The 27,692-nt window shown below is 40.8% G+C and overlaps 1 protein-coding gene across 5 annotated transcripts in view; it reads right to left on the bottom strand.

Annotated features, from left to right (window-relative positions):
* The window catches only part of KMT2A (lysine methyltransferase 2A), a 91,084-nt gene that overhangs the window by 42,996 nt on the left and 20,396 nt on the right, over positions 1-27,692 (bottom strand). For 4 of the 5 annotated variants that reach the window (XM_055094920.2, XM_055094922.2, XM_055094923.2 and 1 more), the window contains 7 exons: positions 15,199-15,268; positions 9,733-12,386; positions 7,071-7,248; positions 5,692-5,926; positions 3,655-3,719; positions 1,801-2,178; positions 1,398-1,471 (listed from right to left, as the gene is read on the bottom strand). In XM_055094920.2, the coding sequence (XP_054950895.1) occupies positions 1,398-1,471; positions 1,801-2,178; positions 3,655-3,719; positions 5,692-5,926; positions 7,071-7,248; positions 9,733-12,386; positions 15,199-15,268 (3,654 nt within the window). The remainder of the gene's footprint in view (positions 1-1,397; positions 1,472-1,800; positions 2,179-3,654; positions 3,720-5,691; positions 5,927-7,070; positions 7,249-9,732; positions 12,387-15,198; positions 15,269-27,692) is intronic. The other variant, XM_055094925.2, reaches the window with a different exon arrangement.

Genomic DNA, 27,692 nt, shown 5'->3' with positions numbered 1-27,692 from the left:
GATTTTTAAATTTTTTATAGCAACTGTGTGTCACTGTGCTGCCCAGGCTGGTCTCCAGCTCCTGCCCTCAAGTGATCCTCCCGCCTTGGCCCCCCAAAGTGCTGGGATTATAGATGTGAGCCACCACACTATCTCTTTATCCATAATAAATAAAAATAGTGAATACAGGGAAGGGTGATTTTTACAGACAAATAATTGCTAAAGGATGTTGGGGTCAAAAAATAATTACGCCAAATGGCCTTTAGAATAAGCAGATTCCTAGGCTAGAACATGTGGGGCCACAAAGAAGGGAAAAGCAACAAGGAAGAAACCAAAAAAGAAACAGGCTAAAGCCTAAACTTTTTATTTTTTTTTGAGACGGAGTCTCGGTGTCACCCAAGCTGGAGTGCAGTGGCGCGATCTGGGCTCACTGCAGGCTCCGCCCCCCGGGTTCACGCCATTCTCCTGCCTCACTCTCCTGAGTAGCTGGGACTACAGGCGCCCGCCACCTCGCCGGGCTAATTTTTTGTATTTTTAGTAGAGACGGGGTTTCACCGTGTTAGCCAGGATGGTCTCGATCTCCTGCCCTCGTGATCCGCCCGCCTCGGCCTCCCAAAGTGCTGGGATTACAGGCGTGAGCCACCGTGCCCGGCTACTTTTTTTTTTTTTTTTTTTTGGGATGGAGTCTAGCTCTGTTGTCCAGGCTAGAGTGCAATGATGCAATCTCGGCTCACTGCAGACTCCGCCTCGCAGGTTCAGGCAATTCCCCTGCCTCAGCCTCCCAAGTAGCTAGGATTACAAGCACCCACTACCACACCCGGCTAATTTTTGTATTTTCAGTAGAGACAGGGTTTCACTATGTTGGCCAGGCTGGTCTCCAACTCCTGACCTCAAGTGATCTGCCCGCTTCGGCTTCCCAAAGTGCTGGGATCACAGGCGTGAGCCGCTGCGCCTTGCCAAGCCTAAATTTTTTTTGGAGACAGTGTTTTGCTTTGTCACCCAGGCTGGACTGCAGTGGTACAATCATAGCTCACTACAGCCTTGAATTCCTGGGCTCAAGACAATCCTTCTATCTCAGCCTCCTGAGTACCTGGGACTACACGCAAGTGCCACCATGCCTGGCTAACTTCTTCTTCTTCTTCTTCTTTTTTTTTTTTTTTTGTTTAAATAAAGACAGGGTCTTGCTATGTTGCCCAGGCTGGTCTTGAACTGCTGGCCTCAAGCAATCCTCCCACCTCAGCCTCACTAAGTGTTGGGATTACCGGCGTGAGCCACCGTGCCCAGCTAAAAGCCTAAACTTGAAGTTTCTTAATTTTAAGAAATTCCACTGCCATCTACATAGAAGTCAAGGATAAGGCTTTTCCCTACAAAATAGAATACATCCCTGAGAAATGGCAGAGAAACAAATCTCTCCTCACCTTTTCTTTTGGTTTTTGTTTTACAGGGATACTTGGGCGGGGAGCCACTTTTTTCTGTTTGCTCTGCTCTGGACCTAAAAAATTCAGAATAAATTGCAGTCAGATGCTGGCAACGACTACTTTAGTACTGACTGACCTGTGAAGAAAGGGCCATTAGAAAAAAAAAAAACAACTATTTAAACTCTAGGCTTCGAACAGGAAATTAAAACAATACCTCCAATTTAACTGTTTTTTTTTGTTTCTGTTTCTTTATTATTAAACATAATAGTTAGAAAGAGAGCTGATTTTCTTGAACTGAAGACTTCAAATCATACATTTCCTGCTTTCAAATGCTGTTTGAGACATCAGTGCTTTTTCGTTAGTACTTGTGGTTCAGCAATTCCTTCTTGCCCTCCTCACTCACCTGATTCTGGTGGTGGAGGCTGCTTTTTCTTGGGCTCACTAGGAGTGGTTTTGGGAACTTCTTTTCTTGGCGGTCCTGTAGTAGGTGGCTGAGGCGGGATGACCAGTGCTGGCTGGGAGACCTGCTTGCTTGACTTCCTGGAAGCTGGAGTGGTGGCCTGTTTGGATTCAGGCCCAGGGGCCGAGACATTCCCTTCTTCACTCTTTTCCTCGACGGGCTTTCGTGGAGGAGGCTCACTACTGCTTTTCTTTGGGGCAGGATCCTCTCTTGCTGATGGGGTAGGTTTCTGACTAGAGTCCACCACGTTCTTCACAACACTGCTCTCTTTGCTGTCTTTCTTTTCACTGGTCTTAGACTTTTTCTCTTTCTTTTTCACAGCTGAGGGAAAAACACAACAACATCATCTGTCTATAGTGAGAATAATTTTATTTATAATAGAATTACAGAGCCACCATATGATCCAGCAATCCCACAGCTAGGTATATACCAAAATAAAGGAAATCAGTATATCAAAGAGATATCTGCACTCTCATGTTTCCTGCAGCACTATTTATGATAGCCAAGATTTGAAAGTAATCTAAGCATCCATCAACAGATGAATGGATAAAGAAAATGTGGTACATATCCACAATGGAGTACTATTCAGCCATAAAAAAGAATGAGATCCTATCATCTGAAACAACATGGATGGAACTAGAGGACATTATGTTAAGTGAAATAAGCCAGACACAGAGAGACAAACATCACATGCTCTCACTCATTTGTGGGAGCTAAAAATTAAAACAATTGAACTTATGGAGATAGAGACAGAGAGAATGATAGTTATGAGAGGCTGGGAAGGGTAGTGAGGTTGAGGGGGAAAGTGGGGATGGTTAATGGGTACAAAAATATAGCTAGATAGAAGTGAATGAGATCTAGTATTTGATAGTACAACAGGGTGATTACAGTCAACAATAATTTACTGTACCCTTAAAAATAATTACAAGAGTATAATTAGATTGTTTGTAACACAAAGAATAAATGCTTGAGGTAATGGACATCCCATGTACCCTGATGTGATTATTACCCATTGTATGCCTGTATCAACACATCTCATGTACCCCCATAAATATATACACCTGCTGGCCAGGTGCAGTGGTGGCTCATGCCTGTAATTCCAGCACATTGGGAGGCCAAGGCGAGAGGATTGCTTGAGCCCAGGAGTTCAAGACCAGCCTGGGCAACATGGCAAAATCGTGTCTCTGCAAAAAAAATTTACAAAAATTAGCTGGGCGTGGTGGTGCGCACCTGTAGTCCCAGCTACTAGGGAGGCTGAGGTGGGAGGATGGCTTGAGCGTGGGAGGTTGAAGCTACAGTGAGTCATAATCATGCTACTGCACCCCAGCCTGAAAGACAGAGTGAGACTCTGTCTCAATAAACAAATAAATAAATACACCTGCCATGTATCCACAAAAATTAAAAATAAGTTAAAAAAATACATTTAAAAAATAGAAGCGTAGAAATGTGACACAACATTCTCAGTTTCCTGCAGTTAAAAGTTAGCATTGAAAGGCTAAAGAAAGTTAATGCCAAGTTGATCAGGTGAAATAGGTATACTTTATTGCTCTAGGAAATATAATGAACTATGATTTTTATATAAATTTAAAAAATTTATTATGGAAAATTTCAAAAATATCCCCCAATACAGGAAATAGTCCAATCAACCCCCATGTACCTATTACCTAGCTTCAACAATCTACTCCCTGAGAAAGAGTTGTACTTTAAAAAAAAAAGTATTCTCTTCTACTGGGTGTATACAACTATACACCATTTAAGCAAGGAGCATTTGGGGGAAGACCTTTTTAACAACACTACCTTTAGCTTGCTTCTGCAGGTAGGCTTTGGAAGGCATCCATTGTAGATTCTGACATTTTCTCATCCTAGGAAAACAAGGAATAAACCATGAAACAAATTAAATTTAGAAGAAAAGCACTGAAACAAGTGTTCATTTTGTCTGCAACAATCAGTGAATCTGTATTCAGGTTCACATTTTTATAGTTGAAAAAAGGACTGCTCATTACTCAGATTAAATCTGAGCCTTTGAATCCCTGGATCAGCAATTTCACCTACCTTTAGGATCTAAAAGGAGCAAATATCAAATTATTTTTGAAATGGGACTCAAATTTCTTGTAATCCAACACTGACTAGCACCACACAGAAAATGATCAGTCAGTATTTCTTGTAGTCGCATCAGTCCTACTCTCTTACGACGTTAATATCCATCAAGTAATCTTAACACAAAACAGACTAAAATTATCAAACAACTCCTTTGTCTACCACTATAATGCTATAATTAAATCTGGTGGCTTTGATATATACTTCACCCCTAAATTTAGATTTAATAAAATTCAAATGTAATCTGAAGTCTACAATTGCACTGAATCCACTTTAACTCTTAAATTTAATGCAACTTTATCTTGCTATCATGTACTTTTTTGTGATCTGTGAATTAGTTTACTTCTTTCCACTAATGGGACTGAGACAAGATTCTTGTTTAAGGTCAGACCAAACCAAAGCACAGAACTACTTCTTGTCTCCTAGAAATTATCTCCCCTGAAGTAAATAATGTAGCATTTCTCCCAACTGTTCTTTATATTAATCACTTGCATGTGACTCACTCATTCAGCAAATATCTATTGACACCTATTATTTGTGCCAGTAGTTTACAAGATGCTTAATCACCAAAATTTCTGTTTATGCTACTATCTCGATCTATTTTAAATAAAGTATGCCAGATGGCAGAAAGTACCTCCACAAACTGACTAAAAAAGAGGAGAAAAAGTAGAGTAATAAAAATTTCCACATAAAAAATTCCATATTAGGGGATGGCTAATGGGTACAAAAAAATAATCAGAAAGAATGAATAAGACTTAGCATTTGATAGCACAACAGGGTGATTATAGTCAATAATAATTTAATTGTACATTTAAAAATGACTGAAAGAGTATAATTGGATTGTTTGTAATACAAAGGATAAATGCTTAAGGGAATGGATACCCCACTCTGCATGACATGATTATGATGCATTGCATGCCTGTATCAAAGCATCTTATGTATACCATAAATATATATACCTACTATGTACCCATAAAAATTAAAACAAAACTTCTTCAAAAAAGAAATTTCATATGAGGCCAAGCACTGTGGCTCATGTTTGTAACCCCAGTACTTTGCGAGGCCAAGGCAGGAGGATCACTGGAGCCTAGAGTTCAGTGTTGGCAGTGAGCTATGATCATGTCACTGCACTCCAGCCTGGCAACAGAGCAAGACCCTGTCTCTTAAAAAAAAAAATTCCATATGCATGAACATATTCTAAGAGAGAGTGAGAAAGCACAGATATTTATGCAAGGTATCTCCAATGTTTCCTGAATTGTCATAATTTTGTTGGGTCAACATAATTTCAGTAGACCCAACAAAAATTATACATAAAGTTGTCAGGTTTTAAGTAGAAATCCTCCAGAGCTACAGTCTGATATGGTAGCCACTAGTTACACATGGCTAAAGTTAAACGAAATAAACAATGTGGTTCCTCAGTCACACTAATCACATGTCAAGCGCTCAATAGCCACATGTGGCTAATGGCTGCCATACTGAACTAAACATTTCCATTATTGTTGTCTACTATTCCAATAGAACATTTCCATTGTTGCAGAACATTCTATTAATGACAGCATGGCCCCAGAGTATTTCTTATTTAAGCACAGCCCACACCACAAAATCTAACTGTAACAAGTCTTGCAACTCAATTACAACCACATTCAGTTTCCTGATGCATCTCTGCAACAAACTAGGGATAAATAAGCAACCTTTATGGTTGAGAGGTCAACATCTCAGAGTGAAACACCCACTTACTTGCAGCACTGCTTCTTTATATTGCGACCACCAAACTTGGGCTTATCTAAGCAATTAGTACAAACACCACAGTCCTCAGGCACCTGGCAGCCGGGACACTGCCCACACCGCCTCGATCGACGTCCTTTCTTTACTGGAGGTTCCTGGGGTGCCTTGTTTCTAGTGACAGGTTTAATTGGTTTGATGGGTGGAGCAAGAGGTTCAGCATCTTCTGAGCCAGCAATTGATGACTTGTCTGTTAAAGAAATGTGGCATTAGTTCCAAGGGAGTACTGAATTCAAACCTTGTTTTAATTGGTACTCCAAAAATGAAATATGTTAAAATAAAATATTTATATACAGAACTCAGAATCTATTTTAAATAATTATTTAAATGTTTAAAAATGCCAATAACTTGGCCAGGAATGGTGGCTTATGCCTGTAATCCTAGCACTTTGGGAGGCTGAGCCGGGCAGATCACCTGAGATCAGGGGTTTGAGACCAGCCTGGCCAACATAGCAAAACCCCTCTCTACTAAAAATACAAAAATTAGCCAGGCATGGTGGCACATGCCTGTAATCCTAGATACTCAGGAGGCTGAGGCAGGAGAATCGCTTGAACCCGGGAAGTGGAGGCTGTAGTGAGCCGAGATCACACCACTGTACTCCAGCTTGGGCAACACAACGAGGCTCCGTCTCAAAAAAAAAAAAAAAAAAAAAAAGCCAATAACTTGCATCTTGATGAAAGCAAAATTCCAAATACTGAAAACAAAAGTCTAATCTAAAATCGAGAATAGAAATCAAATGCTTCTAAGGATTCTTCAAACCTCTAAATTTGTTCTGAGTGGCTACTCTGCACTTAAGAACTATATGACAGCCATGAGAATGTGCCTCCCAGACCTCCAACTACAGAAAGCACAACTGACCTGGGCCCGCGCTTCTGTGCTCTGAAATCCAGTGGTGTAGGGGCCACACTTACCATGGGCTTCCAGGCAGTGACTCGGCGGAGGAGCCACTCCTCCACCTGCTCCCGACTTGGCCTGTTCCTGAGAGACGCAAGACTCCCCTGACAGTCCACTTTTACTCAAAGACTCCTGGACAGCTTTGCCAAATCTTTCTCACCTGCACAGCAGTCTAGGAAGATTCTGCCTTCCTTCCCCTGCTCCTTCATGGGGGTAAGATGGGCATCACAGTCTGACAGCTCTCCCAGCCTTCCCTGGCTACCTCCCCGTTTTCCTTCTCAGGCATTTCTTCTAATAAAATCCTCATGTATTTAATCCCCTCTTGCCATCTGTTTTTCAGAGGACCTACTAACTATGAAGAGCCTACTGGGCATCCCCAGAATAATCAACAAACAAATCAAAAGTCTGTTCCGACTCCAAGATTGACCTTCTTGACCTACCATCATTCCCCATGGAAGACAAAATCTTTTCTCGTTCTTCCCATGGTAAGGCACTCAGGGTGGGCATGTCATCAGGAAACACAGCTCGTTTTCGGCCAAGGGCAACAGCTGCTCTTCTGCAGACATGTTTAATCCGGGGTCCTCGCACAGAGGTCTCTGATGAGTCACTTTCTTGACCCTGAATATGAGGCAATCCAAAAACAATAACAACCATACATGTTGAAATTATAACTGAATGAAGCCAAGGTATACTTGATCAATTTCAGTATGATTTAGAATCAAAACACACAACTCTAATTATTCCCAGCTGATAAATCATATCAAAACAGAAATCAACTATTACTGTATCCTAATTGGCAGCACAAAAAAAGGCCTCTAATCAAAAAATAAAAAACAGCTTGAGGTGGGAAGATCATTTGAGGCCAGGAGTTCAAGACCAGTATGGGCAACATAGCGAGAACCCATCTCTACACAAAATTTAAAAATTGGCTGGGCGTGGTGGTACACACCTGTAGTTCTAGCTACTCAGGAGGCTGGGACAAGAGGATCACTTGAGCCACCCTGGGTGACAGAGTGAGACCCTATCTTAAAAACGAACAAACAACTAAGCTTCTATTCCCAATTATACTACTATTTTAAATTCCCCTCAAAATTCAAGCTGCCAGTCTATATTATCAAAAAGTTCAGTGTGGTATAAATACGGCTTATCTAACCAAAAACTATTTCTTATATTTCCTTGATCATCAGAGAAGTAGGGGTGAAATAACTTATAAATGAAAGTATAGGTGGTGGCTCACGCCTGCAACTCCCAGCACTTTGGGAGGCCGAGGCGGGCAGATCACCTGAGGTCGGGAGTTTGAGACCAGCCTGACCAACATGGAGAAACCCTGTCTCTATTAAAAATACAAAATTAGCTGGGCATGGTGGTGCACGCCCGTAATCCCAGCTACTTGGGAGGCTGAGGCAGGAGAATTGCTTGAACCTGGGAGGCGGACGTTGCAGTGAGCCGAGATCACGCCATTGCACTCCAGCCTGGGCAACAAGAGCGAAATTCCGTCTCAAAAAAAAGAGAAAGTATAAAAGGCTCCAAAAGAAATGTCTCAGATTTTAAAGAGCCGCTGCTCCTATCACAAAAACATCCAACATGGTGTTAAAAATAAGTCCCATCACATTCCTGCTACAATTCTCAACTGGCAGAATTAGTAAATGTAACTATGGCCCTAGGTTGAATAACATTAATTTTATTTATTTATTTTTTTTGAGACGGAGTCTCGCCCTGTCACCCAGGCTGGAGTGTAGTGCCGCGATCTCGGCTCACTGCAACCTCCGCCTCCCAGGTTCAAGCGATTCTCCTGCCTCAGCCTCCCGAGTAGCTAGGACTACAGGCGCATGCCACCATGTCCGGCCAATTTTTTGGATTTTTAGTAGAGACAGGGTTTCACCGTGTTAGCCAGGATGGTCTCGATCTCCTGACCTCGTGATCCACCTGCCTCGGCCTCCCAAAGTGCTGGGATTACAGGCGTGAGCCACCGTACCCAGCCCGTGAATAACATTACAAATATAAGTTTATGGCCATCTTAATCTAACCTGATTTGCTGCCATAAATAGGCATCTACTACATGACGATTTTTTTTAAACCCTAAAGATCAGCAACTTTTCTCAGAAAAGGCCAGTGACTAGCTTACTTTGTTAAACAAATAAACAAAACAATAAAAAAAAACAAAAATGCTGGTCTTTGTAAAAATATTTGGCATCATCTTAACTAACTGAATTCTATAGCTTTCCTGTTCCATGGCTCAAGGCTAAGTGCTTCCAATCTGTTTGTTTATTTATTTATTTATTTTGAGATAGAGACTTACTCTATTGGCCCAGGCTGGAGTGCAGTGGCGGGATCTCAGCTCACTGCCATCTCTACCTCCGGGGTTCAAGAGATTCTTGTGCCTCAATCTCCCCAGTAGCTGGGACTAGAGGCATGCATCACCACGCCCAGCTAATTTTTTTTTTTTTTTTAGTAGAGATGAGGTTTCACCGTGTTGGCCAGGCCAGGCTGGTCTCAAACTCCTGACCTCAAGTGATCCGCCCACCTTGGCCTCCCAAAGTGATGGGATTACAGGCATGAGCCATCGCACCTGGCCAGTACTTCTCATTTGTATTCTGCAAAAACATATTATCTATTGCTCCAATCCCTCACTACTCAGAGGAAGAGAATGCTCCCCTCTGGTTTTCTATTCTATCGGGGATAGTAAAACAATTTGACTATTAAAATGTACCTTTACAATTAAGTCCCTGGTTTAATTACATCAAACTTATAAGGTACAAACAACTCGGCATCCTCTGTGATATAGTCCCAACCTTAGTTCATTCAGCCTTAGTTCACCAGTTTTCCACAGATGCCAATCCAGCTATCCAGTATTCCTCAAATATGTTTCTTACTTTTCCATTTCTACCCACACTGTTCCCTCTACTTAGAATGTTATGTCCTGCCATTTTCTACCTATCAAAATCCTACTGGTCCTTGAAGGACTACTGCAAATACCACTGCCTCCACCATACTTTTCTTGGTTCTCATAACTGGATGTAATTGAACCACTTAGCCTAAAACTTGCCCATAGAAAGGGCTCAATAAACTGTTAGTTTTAATAGGCAAGGTGGAAAAGAGTACCTGTGCTTTGGGCTGGTCAGTTTGTTTAAGACTCTTACTCTTCTCAATCTTGCAGAGCTGAGCTTTGGCCTTTTTTAGGAGGCTGGCAACCCTCTTGTCAGTCATTGGAAGCTTGTCTGCCTGAGCCAACATGGAGCCTATGGAGGAAGTGGAATGTTTAACAGTGCTAGATGAAGGAGTGGAAAGGCAGAGGGTTTTCTCCTTCTCCAGGGATGGGGCAGTTGGGCCGAGGTCCAAGTTGGTTTTTTCCAGATTTCCTCTCCCTTTCTTTATAAGTATTTTGGTTTTGACAGCTGTTGTATCCCCAAGAGTCACAGAAGTAATATCAGTCCCAGAATCATGTGATGAAGACTTCTTCCGCCCTGTTGCTTTTTTGGCAGAAGATGAAGTGGCAACATCTTCACCAACAACCTTCTCTTTGGAAACCCTACCCACAGGATACAAAGCAGAACTACTCTGAATTTCTGATCCCTTTTTCCTTTTCTCTTTCCTTGACTCCCGCTTATTCTCCTTTTCTCTCTCCCGGTCTCTCTCTCTACTCTTGTCCTTCTCCACGCTCTTGTCAGCATCTCGATCTTTGGACAGCTCCTCGGGGGCCTTGTCTTTATTTCTCCCTCTTTCAGTCTGAGAGCCTGGGGTAAACCAAGGGAAGAGAGGAGTAGGACTACTTGATGAAAATGGCTCTGCCGGAGCACTAGTCTGCTTCCTTGGTCTCTGATTTTTCTCTGCAGATTCCCCAGACTGAGTCAGGGAATGAGAAGGAAAAGTAAAAGTTGGGTTTAAGGCACTAGTGGCAAGAGGACTAACAGAAATGCTTAACGAGGAAGAGACAGAAGACGGGGGGGTGAGAGGTGACAGCTCAGAAGTACTAAGCCTTCCACTTCTTGTCCTCATGGAGTGAGAAGGAGATCTTGGTTCAGATCGAATAGGACTAAACACTTTTCTTTTCCTTTTTCTATTGGATACTCCTGAAGAAGATGTTCCAGCAGAAGTTCGATTACTAGGCAAGGTTACAGACTCAAATATTCTAGAGTGAGCCTCACTTGGAGTAAATCTTGGAGCTCTCAGAAGAGGGCTCCTTTTGTGCATATCAAACCTTGTTCCAGAATGGAGTGGCGAAAACAATCGGGCTGAAGCAGCGGTACCAGATGCAGAAAAACCAGATGCAAAGCCAACGTCCTCGGGAGTTAGCGGAGGGGGTCGGAAATTATCAAATATTGGTTTGCGAATAAGACCTTCTTTGGCATACTTTGCTGAGGAAAAGTATTGTGGCTCTGACCTAGAATGCTTTAAAGAAGTCCACCTAAATGTCGGTTCTCGCAAAATAGATTTTCGCTTCCCTTGCATAGGAGCAGTGGAAGCAGGCAAAAATGGTGATGCTAAGGGGATTGTTGGAGGCATAAGCCAAGGTGTGTGGTCAGAGATACTGGAGGCTGGCTGCAGTGGTGGCGGTGGAGTCAGCAGAGGTGGAGGTGGAGACGAGGAGGTCTGCTGCTGGGGGGCACTTTGTAGAGTTGATAATTTTTTCGTCGTTCTAGATCCAAAACTTCTCTCCGACACTGAATACCTTCTGCTTCTCCTATCATTACTCTCATTTTCTGGGGACTGGGAAATGGGCAGTGGAGGATGAACTTCAGGGGTATCGCTCCGCTCCTCAGGAAGTACCTGAATCTCCTCAGAAGCCTGAGAGTCTGTGGAGGTATCAACACTGGGGCTACTAGATCGAGAGGAGTCTGAAGACATTTGAGAGGAGTGCTGAGAAGCTGCACTTGATTTTTCAGAAGATCCACAGGACGGGGCACTGAATCTACTATTCGGTGTAGACTCTAATCGGGCAATTTTAATTGGAGGGTCATAATCCTCATCCTCTATAAACCGCCGAGGGGTCTTAATGATCCGCGAGGAGATAGCACTGACAACAGGCATGATGAACTGTCGAATATTTTTGACCTGTGTCTTCACCTTTCTTCCCTGCAGCTGAGCTGCTTCTTTTTCAATTTTCTTTTGAGCCCCCTTTTTTGCCCTCTGTAAGAGTTGCTTAGCAATGGTTGCATCTGTCCTTTTTGAAGAAGGAATAATCCTAACTGGCTTAATCCTTCGAGGGCTTTGTCTGACAACTGTCTTATCTTCTTTTGTAAGTGGAGGTGTTCCTTCCTTGTCTTTCCGGACTTTCTGGGGCTTTTCCAGTTCAGAATTAATGAGGAGACCCGAAGGGGTCTTTATCCTTTCTGTTGATGGAGGTCTTCCTCTCCGTCGTACAATTTGTACCCCCTTCCTTCCTATTTGAAGCTTCCCTGTCTTAAACTTAGACTTGAGAGGAGAGAGTTTACCTGCTCTTAATTTTTTAATCTTTGTGGCTTGCTGAAACGTAGCAGAAGGTGTCCTTTTAATTTTTTTCAGGCTATCTTCTTTGCTTCCCTTTGGTAACTCTGAAATGTCCTTTCCATGTGTTATTTTGATTTTTACTCCAGGGAAGGTGGGAGGTCTTCCTCTCTTCTTTTCTATACTTTTAGAATCTTTCTTCTTGATCTTATCTCCAGATTTGGTCTCTGATTTATTTAGAGGGGAAAACACAGATGGATCTGAGAGGATAGCTGAATTTCGGTCAGAGCCACTTCTAGGTCTCCCACGAGGTTTTCGAGGACTAGTTTTAACTGTGTATAGAAATTAAACAATGAAGAGCATATATTTAGCTATGTAGTTTAGGTTTTAACTAAGCTGAATATAACTTAGCACTGGCCATTTTGTACTGAGTTCAACTTGAGTCTAATGAGTCAATCAAACATCTTAATTGTGCTTAGTTTCTTTTCACCCAAAATTTGCCTCAAAGAAGTCAGCAAATAACATTCCACCTGAAAGAACATTTAATTACTTTTTTGATACAAAAAGATAATAAAAAGTTTTCAGTTGAACGATTAATCCACAAAACTGATTTTCTTACAATTTTAGATGAGCAAGAAGGTTTTTTCTGAATTCAAAGGAATTGTAAAGAAAAAACATCTGAACTTCCTCGCCATATCCTAGCCACCAAGATTAACATTTAAGAATATGCTTCTAGTTAGTCATCCCATCTTTTCAATTCAGAATTCTGGCTTTGAACAAATTTGAACACGCTGCTCTTCAATCATCAACATACCAACTCCCTGGGCAGCTCAGAGTCCCATATTTCAATCTGTTTTGCCAAAGTAGACTAAGAAAGTTTTACTGAATAGAAAAATGTTCATTTATGACACATCAGAATAAGATCACTGAACTCAGTGGCATGTGAACTAATCAGTGAAGTGACATAATGTGTCCACTAAATCTACTCCCCTGCTTAGAGGTTCTTGAGCTAGCCTCAAGTTGCAAAAAGATTTAACCTTAACTGATGTCAACAGCAAAGTGACAACTTATTAAATCAAAGTTCTATTCTAAATAAAAGGAATTTGCCAATTTATAAATAAGCTCAGTTTGCTGCTTTTCAAGCCATTCAAGAAAACAAGACTGTTTCTAAAACACCTTGTATAAACCTGTATTTTAAAAAGTAGTAAGACTAGGCTATTTTATCAAATCTTCTTTTCCCTTTTGATAACATTCTTCTGAGACTAAAACTTCCCTTAATAGGCACCAAAAGAGATGAACATTTTTACAGTGGAAATGCCTTCTAACAGAACAGAAGTCAACAAAGGTTTTATTGTTGAGCTTTCTAAATATAAATGCATTCCTCATCAATTAATTTATGAGACTTCCTTTAATAGATTAAGGATTCACAGCTCCTTTCTCAACATATCCTAATTACAACAAAGGTAATAAACTAGGAGACAGCAGAGAAACCATGTTTCATTTCTCAAATAATGAAGCATATCGAGATGGTTTCTTAGAAAACAAGACAACATCCAAGGTAGACTGGTAGTCAAGAAAAAAAACTTAAGAGGAAACTACCATGAAAAAGTTGTGAATTAACAAAATAAAACTCCTGCCCGGAGCCTGGGTGACAGAGTGAGACTCCGTCTCAAAAACAAAAACAAAAACAACAAACAAAACAACTCCTGCCCGGAAATACATCAAAAGATTCCTTACCATTGTGGTAGACTTGAACCTGGCCAATCAGAGGGCTTTATCAATTCTGAAAACCTCTTCTATCCTACTTTTTTAAAAACTCTTTTGGTAGATAAGTAGAAGCAGCAGAACAGAGAAGAGTCCCAGCACTGCTGCTAACTTCCCTGATCCACAACATATCCAAAGAACTCTCAAACTGGTTATAAATCATTACTCATGTATTTCATGGACCTAATTTTTTCATCTATAAACAAACAAACAAAAATCCCAGATGATCTCTCTAATTCCTTTCCTATATGAAGTTTTAAGACTTCATCACATGTTAAAGAGAACACTGCTACTGTCTGAATAGCACAGATACTGGGACACTACTGGCCAACTGCCCCCAACTAGAATGGCAATACCACTCCTCTTTAAGAAAAGAAAAACTGTCAACTTGGATGTTTGAATTAGATGATAATATATGATGACTCTTAAGTGAGACCCTAATGCTAGCACACATCACAAGCTAAGTCAATGTCAAAAAGCAGAAACAGCTAACAATACCATATTTAGCTGGAGTGTCTATCCACATAAAATCAAAGAAAACCATATATGAAGTCAGAATGGCAGCACAGATGGGGAATGCATTTTCATCAAAAGATACATAGCTTTCTCCTATACAGAACTGAATTAGGCAAGCCATTAAACGTTATTTCCATTGAGGGTCTTCTCTTAGGAAACTGCTTGTAAGTCTAGAATTTCAAGATATTCTAGATATTTTGTTGGTGAGAATAATGACAAATATTGCTAATTTTCCATTTTTTTATTTTAATACAGCCCTTCAAGAATCAGGTAAAAATGTTTCACATAATGCCAATTTTTTTTTTTGGTTCTTTGACAATAGTGGACCAAATTTCATCCAAAAAAAATAATGGCCAAATTATTCCCAAAGACATATACACTACCACATAACACAAAATGTGTAAATCTGAGGATACTCTTACTAGGTTACCTTCACTTTGCCTACCAGATTTCCCAGTAATTCTGTGGAAACCTACTTCCCATGCCCCAAGTAGTTCCCAGAGAGAAAGAATAAACCCAATGTGGCCTGATAGATAAGAGTCCCATAAGGAAGTCTAGCTGGGGGGAGGGGGGAGGGATAGCATTGGGAGATATACCTAATGCTAGATGACGAGTTAGTGGGTGCAGCGCACCAGCATGGCACATGTATACATATGTAACTAACTTGCACATTGTGCACATGTACCCTAAAACTTAAAGTATAACAATAATAAATAAATAAATGAATAAAAAGAAGTCTAGCTCATCAGTCATTTCCTAACCCAAGTATGGTAGAGCATCCTTTACATGTAAAGAAGGCAAGAGGAAGCCACAATCTCCTAACAAACAAAACTTAAAAGGCACCATGCACTTAATTGGCCGTACCTGAAGGAGACCTTGTGGGACTTCGCACTCTGACTTCTTCATCTGAGCCAAAACCTAAGAATTGCTCATCCTACAACAAAGGAAAATTATTTTAAAATCAGAAGCAAAAACGTGCATACAAACACATCCCAAAGAAATGCCCAGAGGAGACACAAATGAATTTGGAAAAGTTGCCTTTATATATTAATTATCATCATTCCAATGGATACTATAAAATAACTAATATTGAAATAAATGGACCCAGCCATACAGCTTTATTACAGACAAACAGGAGCTGTGTAGTAACTGAACAATGCATTGAAATGTCATCTTTGGTGCATAGTACACAGAGGATAGTCCTAATTTCAAACCACAGATACAGCCCAAAACAATTAAAGGACAACTTTAAATCAGGTAAGCAAATAAGTATAATGGCAGAAACATACAGCCCCAATACAACAAACAAATGCTTTTCAAAAAGTATTTAAGTCTACAGACACATAAGGAGTAACATAAACAATATAATAATCTCTTGCCTTCTAAATATTAATAGAGACTGAAAGTGCCATAATTGTCAGTTCCTTAACTCAGGAATTGACATTTAGATGTGATTTCTGTACATTTGAGATCCAGAGAGTCTCAACATGCATTTTATGGTATAATTTTAAAAATGCCTGTGATAAGAGACTTAATGGTGGGCAGCAGCGTTTGTGAAAGGGATCATGAATTGACTGCATATAGGATGAAATCCTTTACTAAAACTTAGGGAAGCATCCTATTTTCAGTTATAGTTGGAAAGGACAAAAAGCAAAAGCTTCTGCTTACCTCTAATTTTTAACCTGCTCTATAAAAAAAAAAAAAGGATTTGTTTAACCTATTTTGCACAAGTTCTCAAGAAAGATGGTCTATTTAAACAAACTGATTAATAGAAATTCAATGATTCAGAGATTGAGTTCTTTCCAGAGACAGACACAGAATGATAGAATTTCAGATTCCAGAAACAAAATCCACATAAAACAAGAACAAAATAAGGAATGAAGAACAGACATTCTGGAACCTCCAATTTATAGTGGTAAGTCCCAAACTGAGTTCCAATGACAAAAGCATTAACATTTTCCTCTCAAGAGGTAAGAACACATGTATGTGGACAACATCAATGATTTTCTGAAGGATTATTTTCTCAGTTAATTTAAAACTAGAGTCAGATGCTAACTGTCTTAGCCATTTTTCAGCCATGACTATATTAAAAGACATATATAACTTTTAGGACAAATTAGCAGGTTCATCTCTTAAATTTAAATGCTTTAGAGGAGCAAAACATTTAAGGCCCAGCCTTTGCATACTAGGCAACTGAGAGAAAAGTCTTATTGGCATCTAAAAAGGCTTTTGCTCTGAGATTGCTAAGATTAAAGTATTGGACTTTTTAAGAAAAGGCTGAAATTCTCCTCTTCAAAGACATCTGAAAAAGTATTATAATTTTTTTTTTTTTTTGAGACGGAGTCTTGCTCTGTCACCCAGGCTGGAGTGCAGTGGCGCGATCTCAGCTCACTGCAACCTCCACCTCCTGGGTTCAAGCGATTCTCTTGCCTCAGCCTCCTGAATAGCTAAGACTAGAGGCCCTTGTCACCATGCTCAGCTCATTTTTGTATTTTTAGTAGAGACAGGGTTTTACCATGTTGGCCAGGTTGGTCTCAAACTCCTGACCTCAAGTGATCTGCCCACCTCGGCCTCCCAAAGTGCTGGGATTACAGGCATGCACCACTGTGCCAAGCCATGAAAAAGTATTATAATTCTAAGAATGTATGAAACCTAAATTTAAGGAACACAGACTACAGTAATTTTTTTTTTAATTACATATTTTGCTCAGGCTGGTCTTTAATTCCTGGTCTCAAGTGATACTCCTGCCTCAGCCTCCTGCGTAGCTGGGACTACATACATGCACCACTATGCCTGGCTGTAAAAGTACTGGAGTACTTTTTACAGTTTCTTCTTTCATCACTAATTTAAATTCTTACACGTAAGTTCTTTTTTTGTTGGTTTTTTGTTGTTTTTGTTTTTGTTTTTGTTTTTGTTTTGAGGCAGAGTCTTGCTCTGTCGCCCAGGCTGGAGTACAATGGCGCCACCTCAGCCTCCCGGGTTCAAGAGATTCTCATACCTCACCCTCCCAAGTAGCTGGAATTACAGGCGTGTGCCACCACACCTGGCTAATTTTGTATTTTTAGTAGAGATGGGCTTTTGCAATGTTGGCCAGGCTGGTCTTGAACTCCTGGCCTCAAGTGATCCACCCACCTTGGCCTCCCAAAGTGCTGGGATTTACAGGCGTGAGCCACTGTGCCCAGCCAGTTCTTTTTACTTTAAAAAAATTTTAAGTAAATTCTTACTGTGAACATTATTTGTGAATAAGAAAAATTCTCTCTTGGCCAGCACAGTAGCTCATACCTGTAATCCCAGCGCCTTGAGAGGCCAATATGGGAGGACTGCTTGAGGCCAGGAGTTCAAGGCTAGCCTGGGCAACATAGTGAGTCTTTAGAGAAAATTTTAAAATTTGCCAGTGCTCACTCTGTCACTCAGGCTGTACTGCAGTGGTGTGATCACGGCTCACTGCAGCCTCAAACTCCTGGTCTCTAGCAATGCTCCTGCCTTAGCCTCCTGGGCAGCTAGGACTACAGGCATGTACCAGCACTCAGCTAATTTTAAAATTATTTACAGAGACGGGGTCTCACTATGTTGCCCAGGCTGGTCTCAAACTTCTGGGCTCAAGTGATCCTCCCATATTGGCCTCCCAATCTAAAAAAAATCTAAAAGTAATTTTAAAATAAAAAAATTATCTCTCTTCATCTTAAAACAAGTTAGTATATAACTAACCTAAGACATGTGAATCTGAACCCCAAATAAATTTCTGGAATAATTTTCAGGGTTTACACTTGTAGGCTACAATGTTACCAAAAAAACAAAACAAAACAAAACAAAAACAGCCAAAACTCCTAACAGCACAATTAATATAAAATCTTATCACAATAATGAAATTCCATACTGTTAACTTTTAAAATGTACTTTCAGGCAGAAAAAAAAAGACATTAAAAATAGTAACCCTAAAATATATTTTGAGGAAAAAGCAAATAAAATAGGTAATGGCAAATCACTTCAGAAACAAAAAAATCATAGAATATTATAATTGTAGAGGGGGCCAATCCAGTCTTCTCATACGTGATGCCAGTGAGGAGAGTGCTGGATGTGGGGAGAGAAGGGTTGGTTTAGGGTCTCAGTCTGATTCTCTCAGACTATGTAATCTTAGACAACTCACTTACTGTATCTATCCCTCAATTTCATTTTTTATTTGAGCACTGTAAGGAATAAATAATTTATGTGAAATCACTTGGAAAGCTATAGGCAACATACATATGATGGGACTTCAAAAGGTTCATGGAAAATGGAATGAAAAGATAAAAATTAAAAATATAAATTTTATTTCTCAACTTAATCTCCAAGGTCAAGACACTTTTGTAAGCCATGATACCAGCTATTTAGCCCATCCCTAAAGAACTGGGGGTCGTGGGAACTGAAACATTTTAATGCAGTCTTTTTTACATTATTAACTGAAGAAAAATGGGTGCCCTTCATAGATTTCTTTTTTTTCTTTTTAAGATAGAGTTTCACTCTGTCACCCAGCTATAGTGCAGTGGCACAATCTTGGCTCACTGCAACCTCCGTCTCCTGGGTTCAAGCGATTCTCCTGCCTCAGCCTAGATGCTCCGCCTCCTTCATAGATTTTTAAGATTGGGAAACAAAAAAGGCAAAGGAGACAAATCAGCATACTTAATGATACTGAATGACTTCTCATGAAAATTCTCACAAAGTTGCCCTTGTTTGATGAGAGGAATGAGCAGGGACATTGCCATGATGGAGCAGGACTCTGGTGAAGCTTTCCTGGGCATTTTTCTACTAAAGCTTTGGTTAACTTTCTCAAAACACTTTCAAATAAGCTGATGCTATCATTCTTTGGTCCTCCAGAAAGTCAACACGCAAAATGCCTTGAGCATCCCCAAAAAACTGTTGCCATGACCTTTGCTCTTAAACAGTCTGCTTTTGCTTTGACTGGACCAATTCTACCTCCTGGTAGCCATTACTTTGATTGTGCTTTGTTTTCAGGATCGTATTGGTAAAGCCATGTTTCATCTCCTGTTACAATTCTTCAAAGACATGCTTCAGGATCTTGCTGCCACTTGTTTAAAATTTCCATTGAATGCTCTACATTTGTCTGCAGCTGATTTGGGTGCAATGGTTTTGGCACCCATTTGGTAGAAAGTTGCTCAACTTTAGGTTTTTTTTTTTTTTTTTTGAGACAGAGTTTCCCTCTTGCCACCCATGCTGGAGTGCAATGGCACAATCTTGGCTCACTGCAACCTCTGCCTCCTGGGTTCAAGTGATTCTCCTGTCTCAACCTCCCAAGTAGCTGGGACTACAGGCATGCACTACTACACCTGGTTATTTTTGTATTTTTAGTGGAGATGGGGTTTCGTCATGTTGGCCAGGCTGGTCTCGAACTCCTCACCTCAGGTGATCCACCCACCTTGGCCTCTGAAAATGCTGGGATAACAGGCGTGAGCCATCACGCCCAGCCAACTTTAGTTTTTCAGTCAGAATTGTGTAAGCTGAACCAATTGAGATGTCTATGGTGTTGGCTATTATTTGTGCTGTTAATCATCATTCCTCTTCAATTACGGCATGAACAAGATGAATTTTTTCCTTGCAAACTGGACAGTCTGCTACTACAGGCTTCATCTTCAACATCATCTTGTCCCTTCTTAAAATGAGCCATCCAATTATTTATTTGGGGCATTGTCCCCATAAACTTTATGTAAAGCATCAATGATTTCACCATTCTTTCACCCAGCTTCACCATAAATTTTATGTTTGTTTTTGCTTCAATTTTAGCAGAACTTATGTTGCTCTGATAGGGGCTCTTTTCAAACTGATGTCTTATCCTTCTTAGTGCCTCAAACTACATCCTGTTCAGATATGTTATAAGTTAGTGCAAGTTTATTTTGGTGCATAAAAAAATTTTGAAATTCTGCAGTTTTTTCATAATATGTATTTTTCCATGAGTTTTCTTTGAAGTCCCCTCACATAGTAGTTCTTATTGTTGTGTTTGAAGAAAATGAAGCTCTAAAAGGCCAAATGACTTGCCCAAGATCACACAGTTAGCTACAAAGAACCTAAGTGTCTAAACTGGCTGTAGAATAGTTTTCCTACCATAATAGATACAATATAAAACAATAAATATTTAAAGGAATTGAATAAGTTGTCTAAAGTACAAAAATTGCTATTCTTTTAGCTACTGTAAAAGTCACATGATGGCCATTTTCAGATCCTTCAAACTTCTGATTAATTCATTCTTTTCCTGAATTATACTCGTGGAACAACCTGCTAATCTATGCATTTCACAAAGACATCTGGGGATTTCCCAACACTTACTAGGGGATTACATTGCTAAATACACGCATTTTATGTTCCAAATGCTACAATGACTGACAGCTCAAGCAACTATACATATAATAATCAATAGGTAAAGTATTCAACAGGTAATAAAAAGTTATTACTCTTTAAAAGAAATGGGCTGGGTGCAGTGGCTCATGCCTGTAATCCCAGCACTTTGGGAGGACAAGGTAGGAGGATTGCTTGACCCCAGGAGTGCAAGAGCAGCCTGGGCAACATAGCAAGACCCCATCTTTATTTAAAAAAAAAAAAAAAAGATAAATGTAAGAGATACACACTGCTAGGTTCATTATTAACAACCTAATGAGTCATTTTTATATATTTCAAACTTTTACAAAATGTAACTATATAATCCTAACTGCAATGTATTCCAAAACAAGAGTTCCACTGAGCTGTCAGGCAGTTTAACTGCCAATATTTAAAGTTTCTAAGTACTTTCCAAAATGACAGGAAGCATTAATTCGTTTTCCTTCTGGTCTTGTACTTGGAATAAGGAAATAAAAAATAAGTAGTCGGGCCGGGTGCGGTGGCTCACGCCTGTAATCCCAGGACTTTAGGAGGCCGACGGGGGAGGATCACAAGGTCAGGAGATCGAGACCATCCTGGCTAACACGGTGAAACCCTGTCTCTACTAAAAAAAATACAAAAAAATTAGCCGGGCGTGATGGCGGGCGCCTGTAGTCCCAGCTACTCAGGAGGCTGAAGCAGGAGAATGGCGTGAACCCGGGAGGCGGAGCCTGCAGTGAGCCGAGATCGCACCACTGCACTCCAGCCTGGGCGACAGAGCGAGACTCTGTCTCAAAAAATAAATAAATAAATAAAAATAAGTAGTCAAAATGAACTATACTTTTACCCAAGAACTTTCTTTGCACTTGAAATATTGATTGATTTCTTGAAGCATGCTTTAAAAAATAAGTACCCATTGTTTAAATAATCCGGACAGCTTAGCCAAAAACAAAAGCTGTCATTGTTGTTAAAGAGCTCCAGTCTTCTAACTTGGAACTTCCAAGTCTATGTAAGAGCCCTAAAAAACAAAACAAAACAAAACAAAACAAAAAAACTAAGTAAAGCCAAGTTGAGAAAGCACTGGGAAAGAACGCTACAAGAGGGTGCTGCAGCCGGGCATGGTGGTTCACACCTGTAATCCCAGCACTTTGGAAGGTAGAGATGGGTGGGTCACCTGAGGCCAGGAGTTCGAGATCAGCCTGGCCAGCATGGTGAAACCCCGTCTCTACAAAATATACAAAAATTATCCAGTTATGGTGGCACGCGCCTGTAGTCCCAGCTACTCGGGAGGCTGAGGCACGAGAATTACTTGAACCTGGGAGGCAGAGGTTGCATTGAGCCAAAAGCTCACGCCACTGCACTCCAGCCTGGGTGAAAAAGCAAAACTCTGTCTCAAAAATAAATAAATAAATAAAGAGGGTGCTGCAAAAAAGTCCTCCTTTCACTGCACTATCATGAGCAACAGGCTTCTCACCTTGCTCCATCACTCTCCTTAAGCACATGGGATCCCTGGAGGTTGGAAACAAGGTAAGAGTGTTGGCTTCCCAAGGATTTAAACTTATCTAGAAATCAAAAGACTACAGTAATATGTGTATAAAAAAGACAAAAGAAGCTACAATTAAATCCACATTTGGCATCGTGGCATCATAAGCCTGGACAGCCCTGAAGAGAGAGGGTACAGGAGACATCATGCTATACATGACTAGGGACTCCTGGGAACTGGGCTCAGGCAACCATTCATCACACACTTTTCCTTTCAACTTGGCCTACTCTGATGGGCACAGCATTCCAAGACAGTATAGCCACAAAACCTAAACCTTGCTGACACTGATGTCCTTGGAGACTAGATCACCAATATTTCATTTTCTTACCAGCAAAGATAGAAAAACACCCTTGCCAAGTAGAGCACTGCAAAATACTGTTAACTCATATTTAGCTTCCAGTGATTAAGACAGCAAATTAAGCTATGTAATGTCCCTTCCTAAGTGAAATCTAGTTGTAAAAATAATAAACATGTAGAATGTCTTTCTGACCCCTGCATCTCCACTCTGGGGTAACCAGTTATTTGAGAGCTTCCAAGCATACCTTTACCACTAAATTCACGTTATTCATAAATATCTTAATATTCAGAAATTTTATTTTAGTGGCAAAACTTTAATTCTTTAGTGGCCAGTTATTTTTGTGAGTGACGAAGCAATAGGAATATTTCTCCCACAAAAGAACCTAAGTGAACCCTAAATAAGTATTAAACATAATGTTTGTGTATAAAATATAAGGTATATTAGAAAAATACATGAAATTCTGTGTTTCAAGGAATTATGTACTACTAAGACAACTTTTCAAACAAAGCAATATTTAATTCATTTGTTCACTCAAAAAACATTTATACACTTGCCCTAGGGCTATATGTTCCAGATACAACATTGAGTAAGACATGATTCCTGCTCCCAAGAAGTATCTAAGGCAGACAGGCAGTGTGCAATTTCAGCCTTCCTTTTAAAAATCAGTTGCATTAAAATGTCACTAAAGAATAGCTGGGTATGGTGGTGTGCGCCTGTAGTCCCAACTATTTGGGAGGCTGAAACAGAAGGATCACTGGAGACCAGGAGTTCAAGGCTGTGGTCCCCTATTATTGCACCTGTGAATCCACTGCACTCCAGCCTGAGCAACATAGCCAGATCCTGTCTCTAAATAAACAATGTTACTGAAGGATAAAATACTATGTGTAATTCATATTCTGGAATAAAAATTTTTGCTTAACTCTTGAAGGCTGGGTGTGGTGTCTCATGACTGTAAACGCAGCATTTTGTGAGGCCAAGGCAGGTGGATTGCTTGAGCTCAGGGAGTTTGAGACCAGGCTGGGCAACATGGTGAGACCCCCATCTCCACTAAAAATACAAAAAAATAGCTGGGTGTGTTGGTGCATGCCTGTGGTCCAGCTACTCGGGAGGCTGAGGTAGGAGGATCCCTGAGCCTGGGGGACGGAGGTTGCAGTGGGCTGAGATCGTGCCACTGCACTCCAGCCTGGGTGACAGAGCAAGTCCCTATCTCAGAAAAAAGAAAAAGTCTATTCTTCCTTCTATATTAGTATGTGGTTCATGGAGAAATATTCAAATTTCAAAATTCTTCCAAAGGATGGCAATGTATATCTCCATTCCTCAGTATTGTAACTAGGCACTCCAGAGCTAGAAATCAGAGTTTAGGCAATCAAGACCTAAATTATCTATAGTAATTAGATGTGACAGTTTCTAGTAATACCAGTGACCTGATAAAATTTCAACTGATAAACTGTAATGTTTTCTTCCCTATCCCCAACTAAAATGCATAGCTTTTAGTTCCTCCCTTAAATTCTTCCCAATTGGGCCTAAGGCAGTGGCTCAAGCCTGTAATCCCAGCACTTTGGGAGGCCAAGGCAGGCAGATCACTTGAGGTCAGGAGTTTGAGACCATCCCGACATGACCAGAGACATGGTGAAACCCTGTCTCTACCAAAAATACAAAAATTAGCCGGGCGTGGTAGTGCCCGCCTGTAATCCTAGCTACTCGGGAGGCTGAGGCAGGAGAATCGCTTGAACCCGGGGCAGGGGGTTGGGAGGGCCGGGTAGAGGTTGCAGTGAGCCAAGAGCTCATGCCACTGTACTCCAGCCTGGGCAACGGAGCAAGACGCCATTTCAAAAAAAAAAAAAAATTATTTTCAATATACCATAGTCAGAGCAAAAATCACCCGCCTAGACTTCTTTACCTACCAGGCTAAGATGGAAGCTCCAGAGCTACTTTGAGAATTCCTCTATTGAATAAGCTCCAATACTCCTGGCCTCAGATGAATACAGCCTAGGATGACTTTGCTCACTCCCTCACCTTCCTTTTCTAGCAAGAGACTCCTAGGTACTTCACAGCACTTAATTAAGTGGTAGGCATCTCAAACATGCCCTTTAGCAGCTATATCTTAGCATTCTTCTGTTTCCAAAATTTTTAGTCTTATGAAAAATCAGGGCCTGGCATGGTGGCTCACACCTGTAATCCCAGCACTTTGGGAGGCTGAGATGGATGGATCACTTGAGGCCAGAGTTCAAGATCAGCCTGGCCAACATGGTGAAACCCTGTCTCTACCAAAAATAAAAATTTGGTGGGCATAGTGGTACATGCCTTTAATCCCAGCTTCTTGGGTGGCTGATGCACAAGAATCACTTGAACCTAGGAGGCAGAGGTTGCAGTGAGCTGAGATTGTGCACTGCACTCCAGCCTGGGTAACAGAGCAAGACTCTGTCTCAAAGGGGGGAAAAAAAGAGTTTGAAAAATCAAATCCCTTCAATTACAAAACAAATTTCAATGAATCAATTGAAAATAACATCAATACCATAGACAGTATCAAAATCACTCCTGATGCACTTGTTTTTTGAAATACTTTGTTTTGAAGGCTTCTAGTACCATTATATATCATTCCATCAAATGAGGAGGCCACAGGAGAACTAACAAAATTACTGAGAACAACTAAAGTTGAAGAAATATCCAGGAGGCAAACTGTGCATCTTGGCAGCGATAAGTTTAAAAAGAATACCACTTCCCCTTTGGGAATTTATTCCAGGTAGCTATCACTTCAGCTGGCACATTTCCCCTTGTGGCTACTGCTACAAGCTTCAAAATACCAAGGTCTTAATGTTGCACCTTAAAGACATGCTCACATAATTACTAGTATTAGCAGAAGGAATTTTAAAAAATGTGTTCACACATTTGTCTTCTTTAGAGTGTGTACTCTGAGGATAGAAACAGTTTCCCTATTCATTTTTGTATTTCTAATATCTAGCACAAATTTAGCACCCAATAAATGTTTGTAAAATGAAAATAAAAGAAATGCAATAAACTTGTTTTAAAAACATTAAATACCTACTGTGGTAATAGTACTATAGTAGAAAATACAGAGGGACTTCAAAGAATTACACAATATGATTCTTACTTTTAAGAATGTATAGGGGCAGGACGAGGTGGCTCACACCTGAAATCCTAACAATGGGAGGCCAAGGAGGGAGGATGGCTTGAGCCCGGGAGTTGTAGACCAGCCTAGTTCTAGACCAACATAGTGAAACCCTCTCTCTACAAAAAATAGAAAAAATTAACTGGGTGTGGTGGGTGCCTGTAGTCCCAGCTACTTGGGAGGTTGAGGTGGGAGAATCACTTAAGTCCAGAAGATACAGGCTGCAGTGAACTGTGATCGAGACACTGCACTCCAGGCTGGGTGACAGAGTGAGATCCTGTCTCAAAAATAAACCAAAATAAAATAAATTTGAAAGCATCTCAAAAAAAAATGCATAGGGAGAATGCCCTCAGGTTGGGAGGACAGACTGTACCAATTCATTCATTCACTCACTCATTAAAATATATATCGGCCATTCCTAGGCTACGGTATGAAAACAGAGATAAAGGACAGCTTCTATCTTTAAGGACCTGCTAGTCTTAAAAACAGATGAGTAAATTAATGAAATATCGTATGTTGCCTGCTATGCTAGAGGAAGACACTGCTGGAAGAGCACAGCAGAAAGACAATTAACCCAGTCAAGGAGAAAGGATCGGGAAAGCCATTGCAGAGAGGATGAAAACTTAATCTTTCGAAGGATGATAAAGCTGGTGGGGGGTGGGGGAGGAGTGTACTGCAAGCAGAGAGAATAACACATACAAAGGCACAGAGACACAAAAGAATGTGGCATGGAGTGAAATTAAAAACAGTTCTGGATGACTGAGGCCTTAGCTGATGTGGGAAAGGGGCAAAAGATATTGAAGGGAAAAAAAGGCGGTCAGGCATGGTGGCTCACACCTGTAATCCCAGCACTTTGGGAGGCCAACGCAGGCGGATCATGAGGTCAGGAGTTTGAGACCAGCTTGGCCAACATGGTGAAACCCTGTCTCTACTAAAAAATACAAAAAAAAAATTAGCCAGGCGTGGTGGTGGGCGCCTGTAGTCCCAGCTACTCAGGAGGCTGAGGCAGAGAATCGCTTGAACCCAGAAGGCAGAGGTTGCAGTGAGCCAAGATCATGCCACTGCACTCCAGCCTGGGTGACAGAGCAAGACTCTGTCTCAAAAAAAAAAAAAAAAGGCAGGAGGTGTATCATGAAAGGTCTTATATGCCTTCCTGAGTTTGAAGTTTATCTTTGAGGACGTGTAGACCTCATCCTGAAGGCTATAGCAGATTAGTGACTCTGGTAGGAGAGAAGTATGATTAGATTTGGATTTTTGCTGCCAAAAGCTATGACAGCAGTAGAGAAGTAGAGGCAGGAAGAACAGTTGTAAAATGACTGTAGTGGCCATACGGATTAAGGGGAAAAGGACAGATCCTATAGACATTAGGAGGCAAAATGGACAAGACTTTGATATAAAGGTTTAAGGGAATGCAAAGAATCAATAAAACACTTGTGGATGTCTGGCTTAGGTTGATTAGGTTTATGGTGGTATTTACCAAGACTGGGAACACAGAAAGGAGACAGGTTTAAAGGAGTGGGAAGAGAGATCATTTTAGACATCTGAATTTGAAATGTTTATCCATGTTGTCTAAAGGGTATAATGATCTGAAGAAAACACATCTGACTCAATGAATATATGAATGCTGAAACTGTGTATGAATTCAATCACCCAGGGAAAGAATATAGTACTGAAAGAAAAGGAGGGTAGATGGCAGAGCTCTGAGGAATACCTACATACTTAGAAATATACAGGCATGCCAGGCGCGGTGGCTCATGCCTGTAATCCCAGCACTTTGGGAGGCCAAGGTGGGCGAATCATGAGGTCAGGAGTTTGAGACCAGCCTGGCCAACATAGTGAAACCCCATCTCTACTAAAAACACAAAAAATTAGCTGGGCGTGGTGGCAGGTGCCTGTAATCCCAGCTACTTGGGAGACTGAAGCAAGAGAATTGCTTGAGCCCAGGAGGCGGAGGTTGCAGTAAACCAAGGTCACGCCATTGCACTCCAGCCCGGGTGACAATGTGAGACTCTGTCTCAAAAAAAAAAAAAAGGTTCATTTTT

The sequence above is a fragment of the Pan paniscus genome, chromosome 9 (assembly GCF_029289425.2).
Source record: "Pan paniscus chromosome 9, NHGRI_mPanPan1-v2.0_pri, whole genome shotgun sequence".
NCBI classification, from domain to species: Eukaryota; Metazoa; Chordata; class Mammalia; order Primates; family Hominidae; genus Pan; species Pan paniscus.
This window is presented reverse-complemented; position numbering and strand designations above follow the sequence as displayed.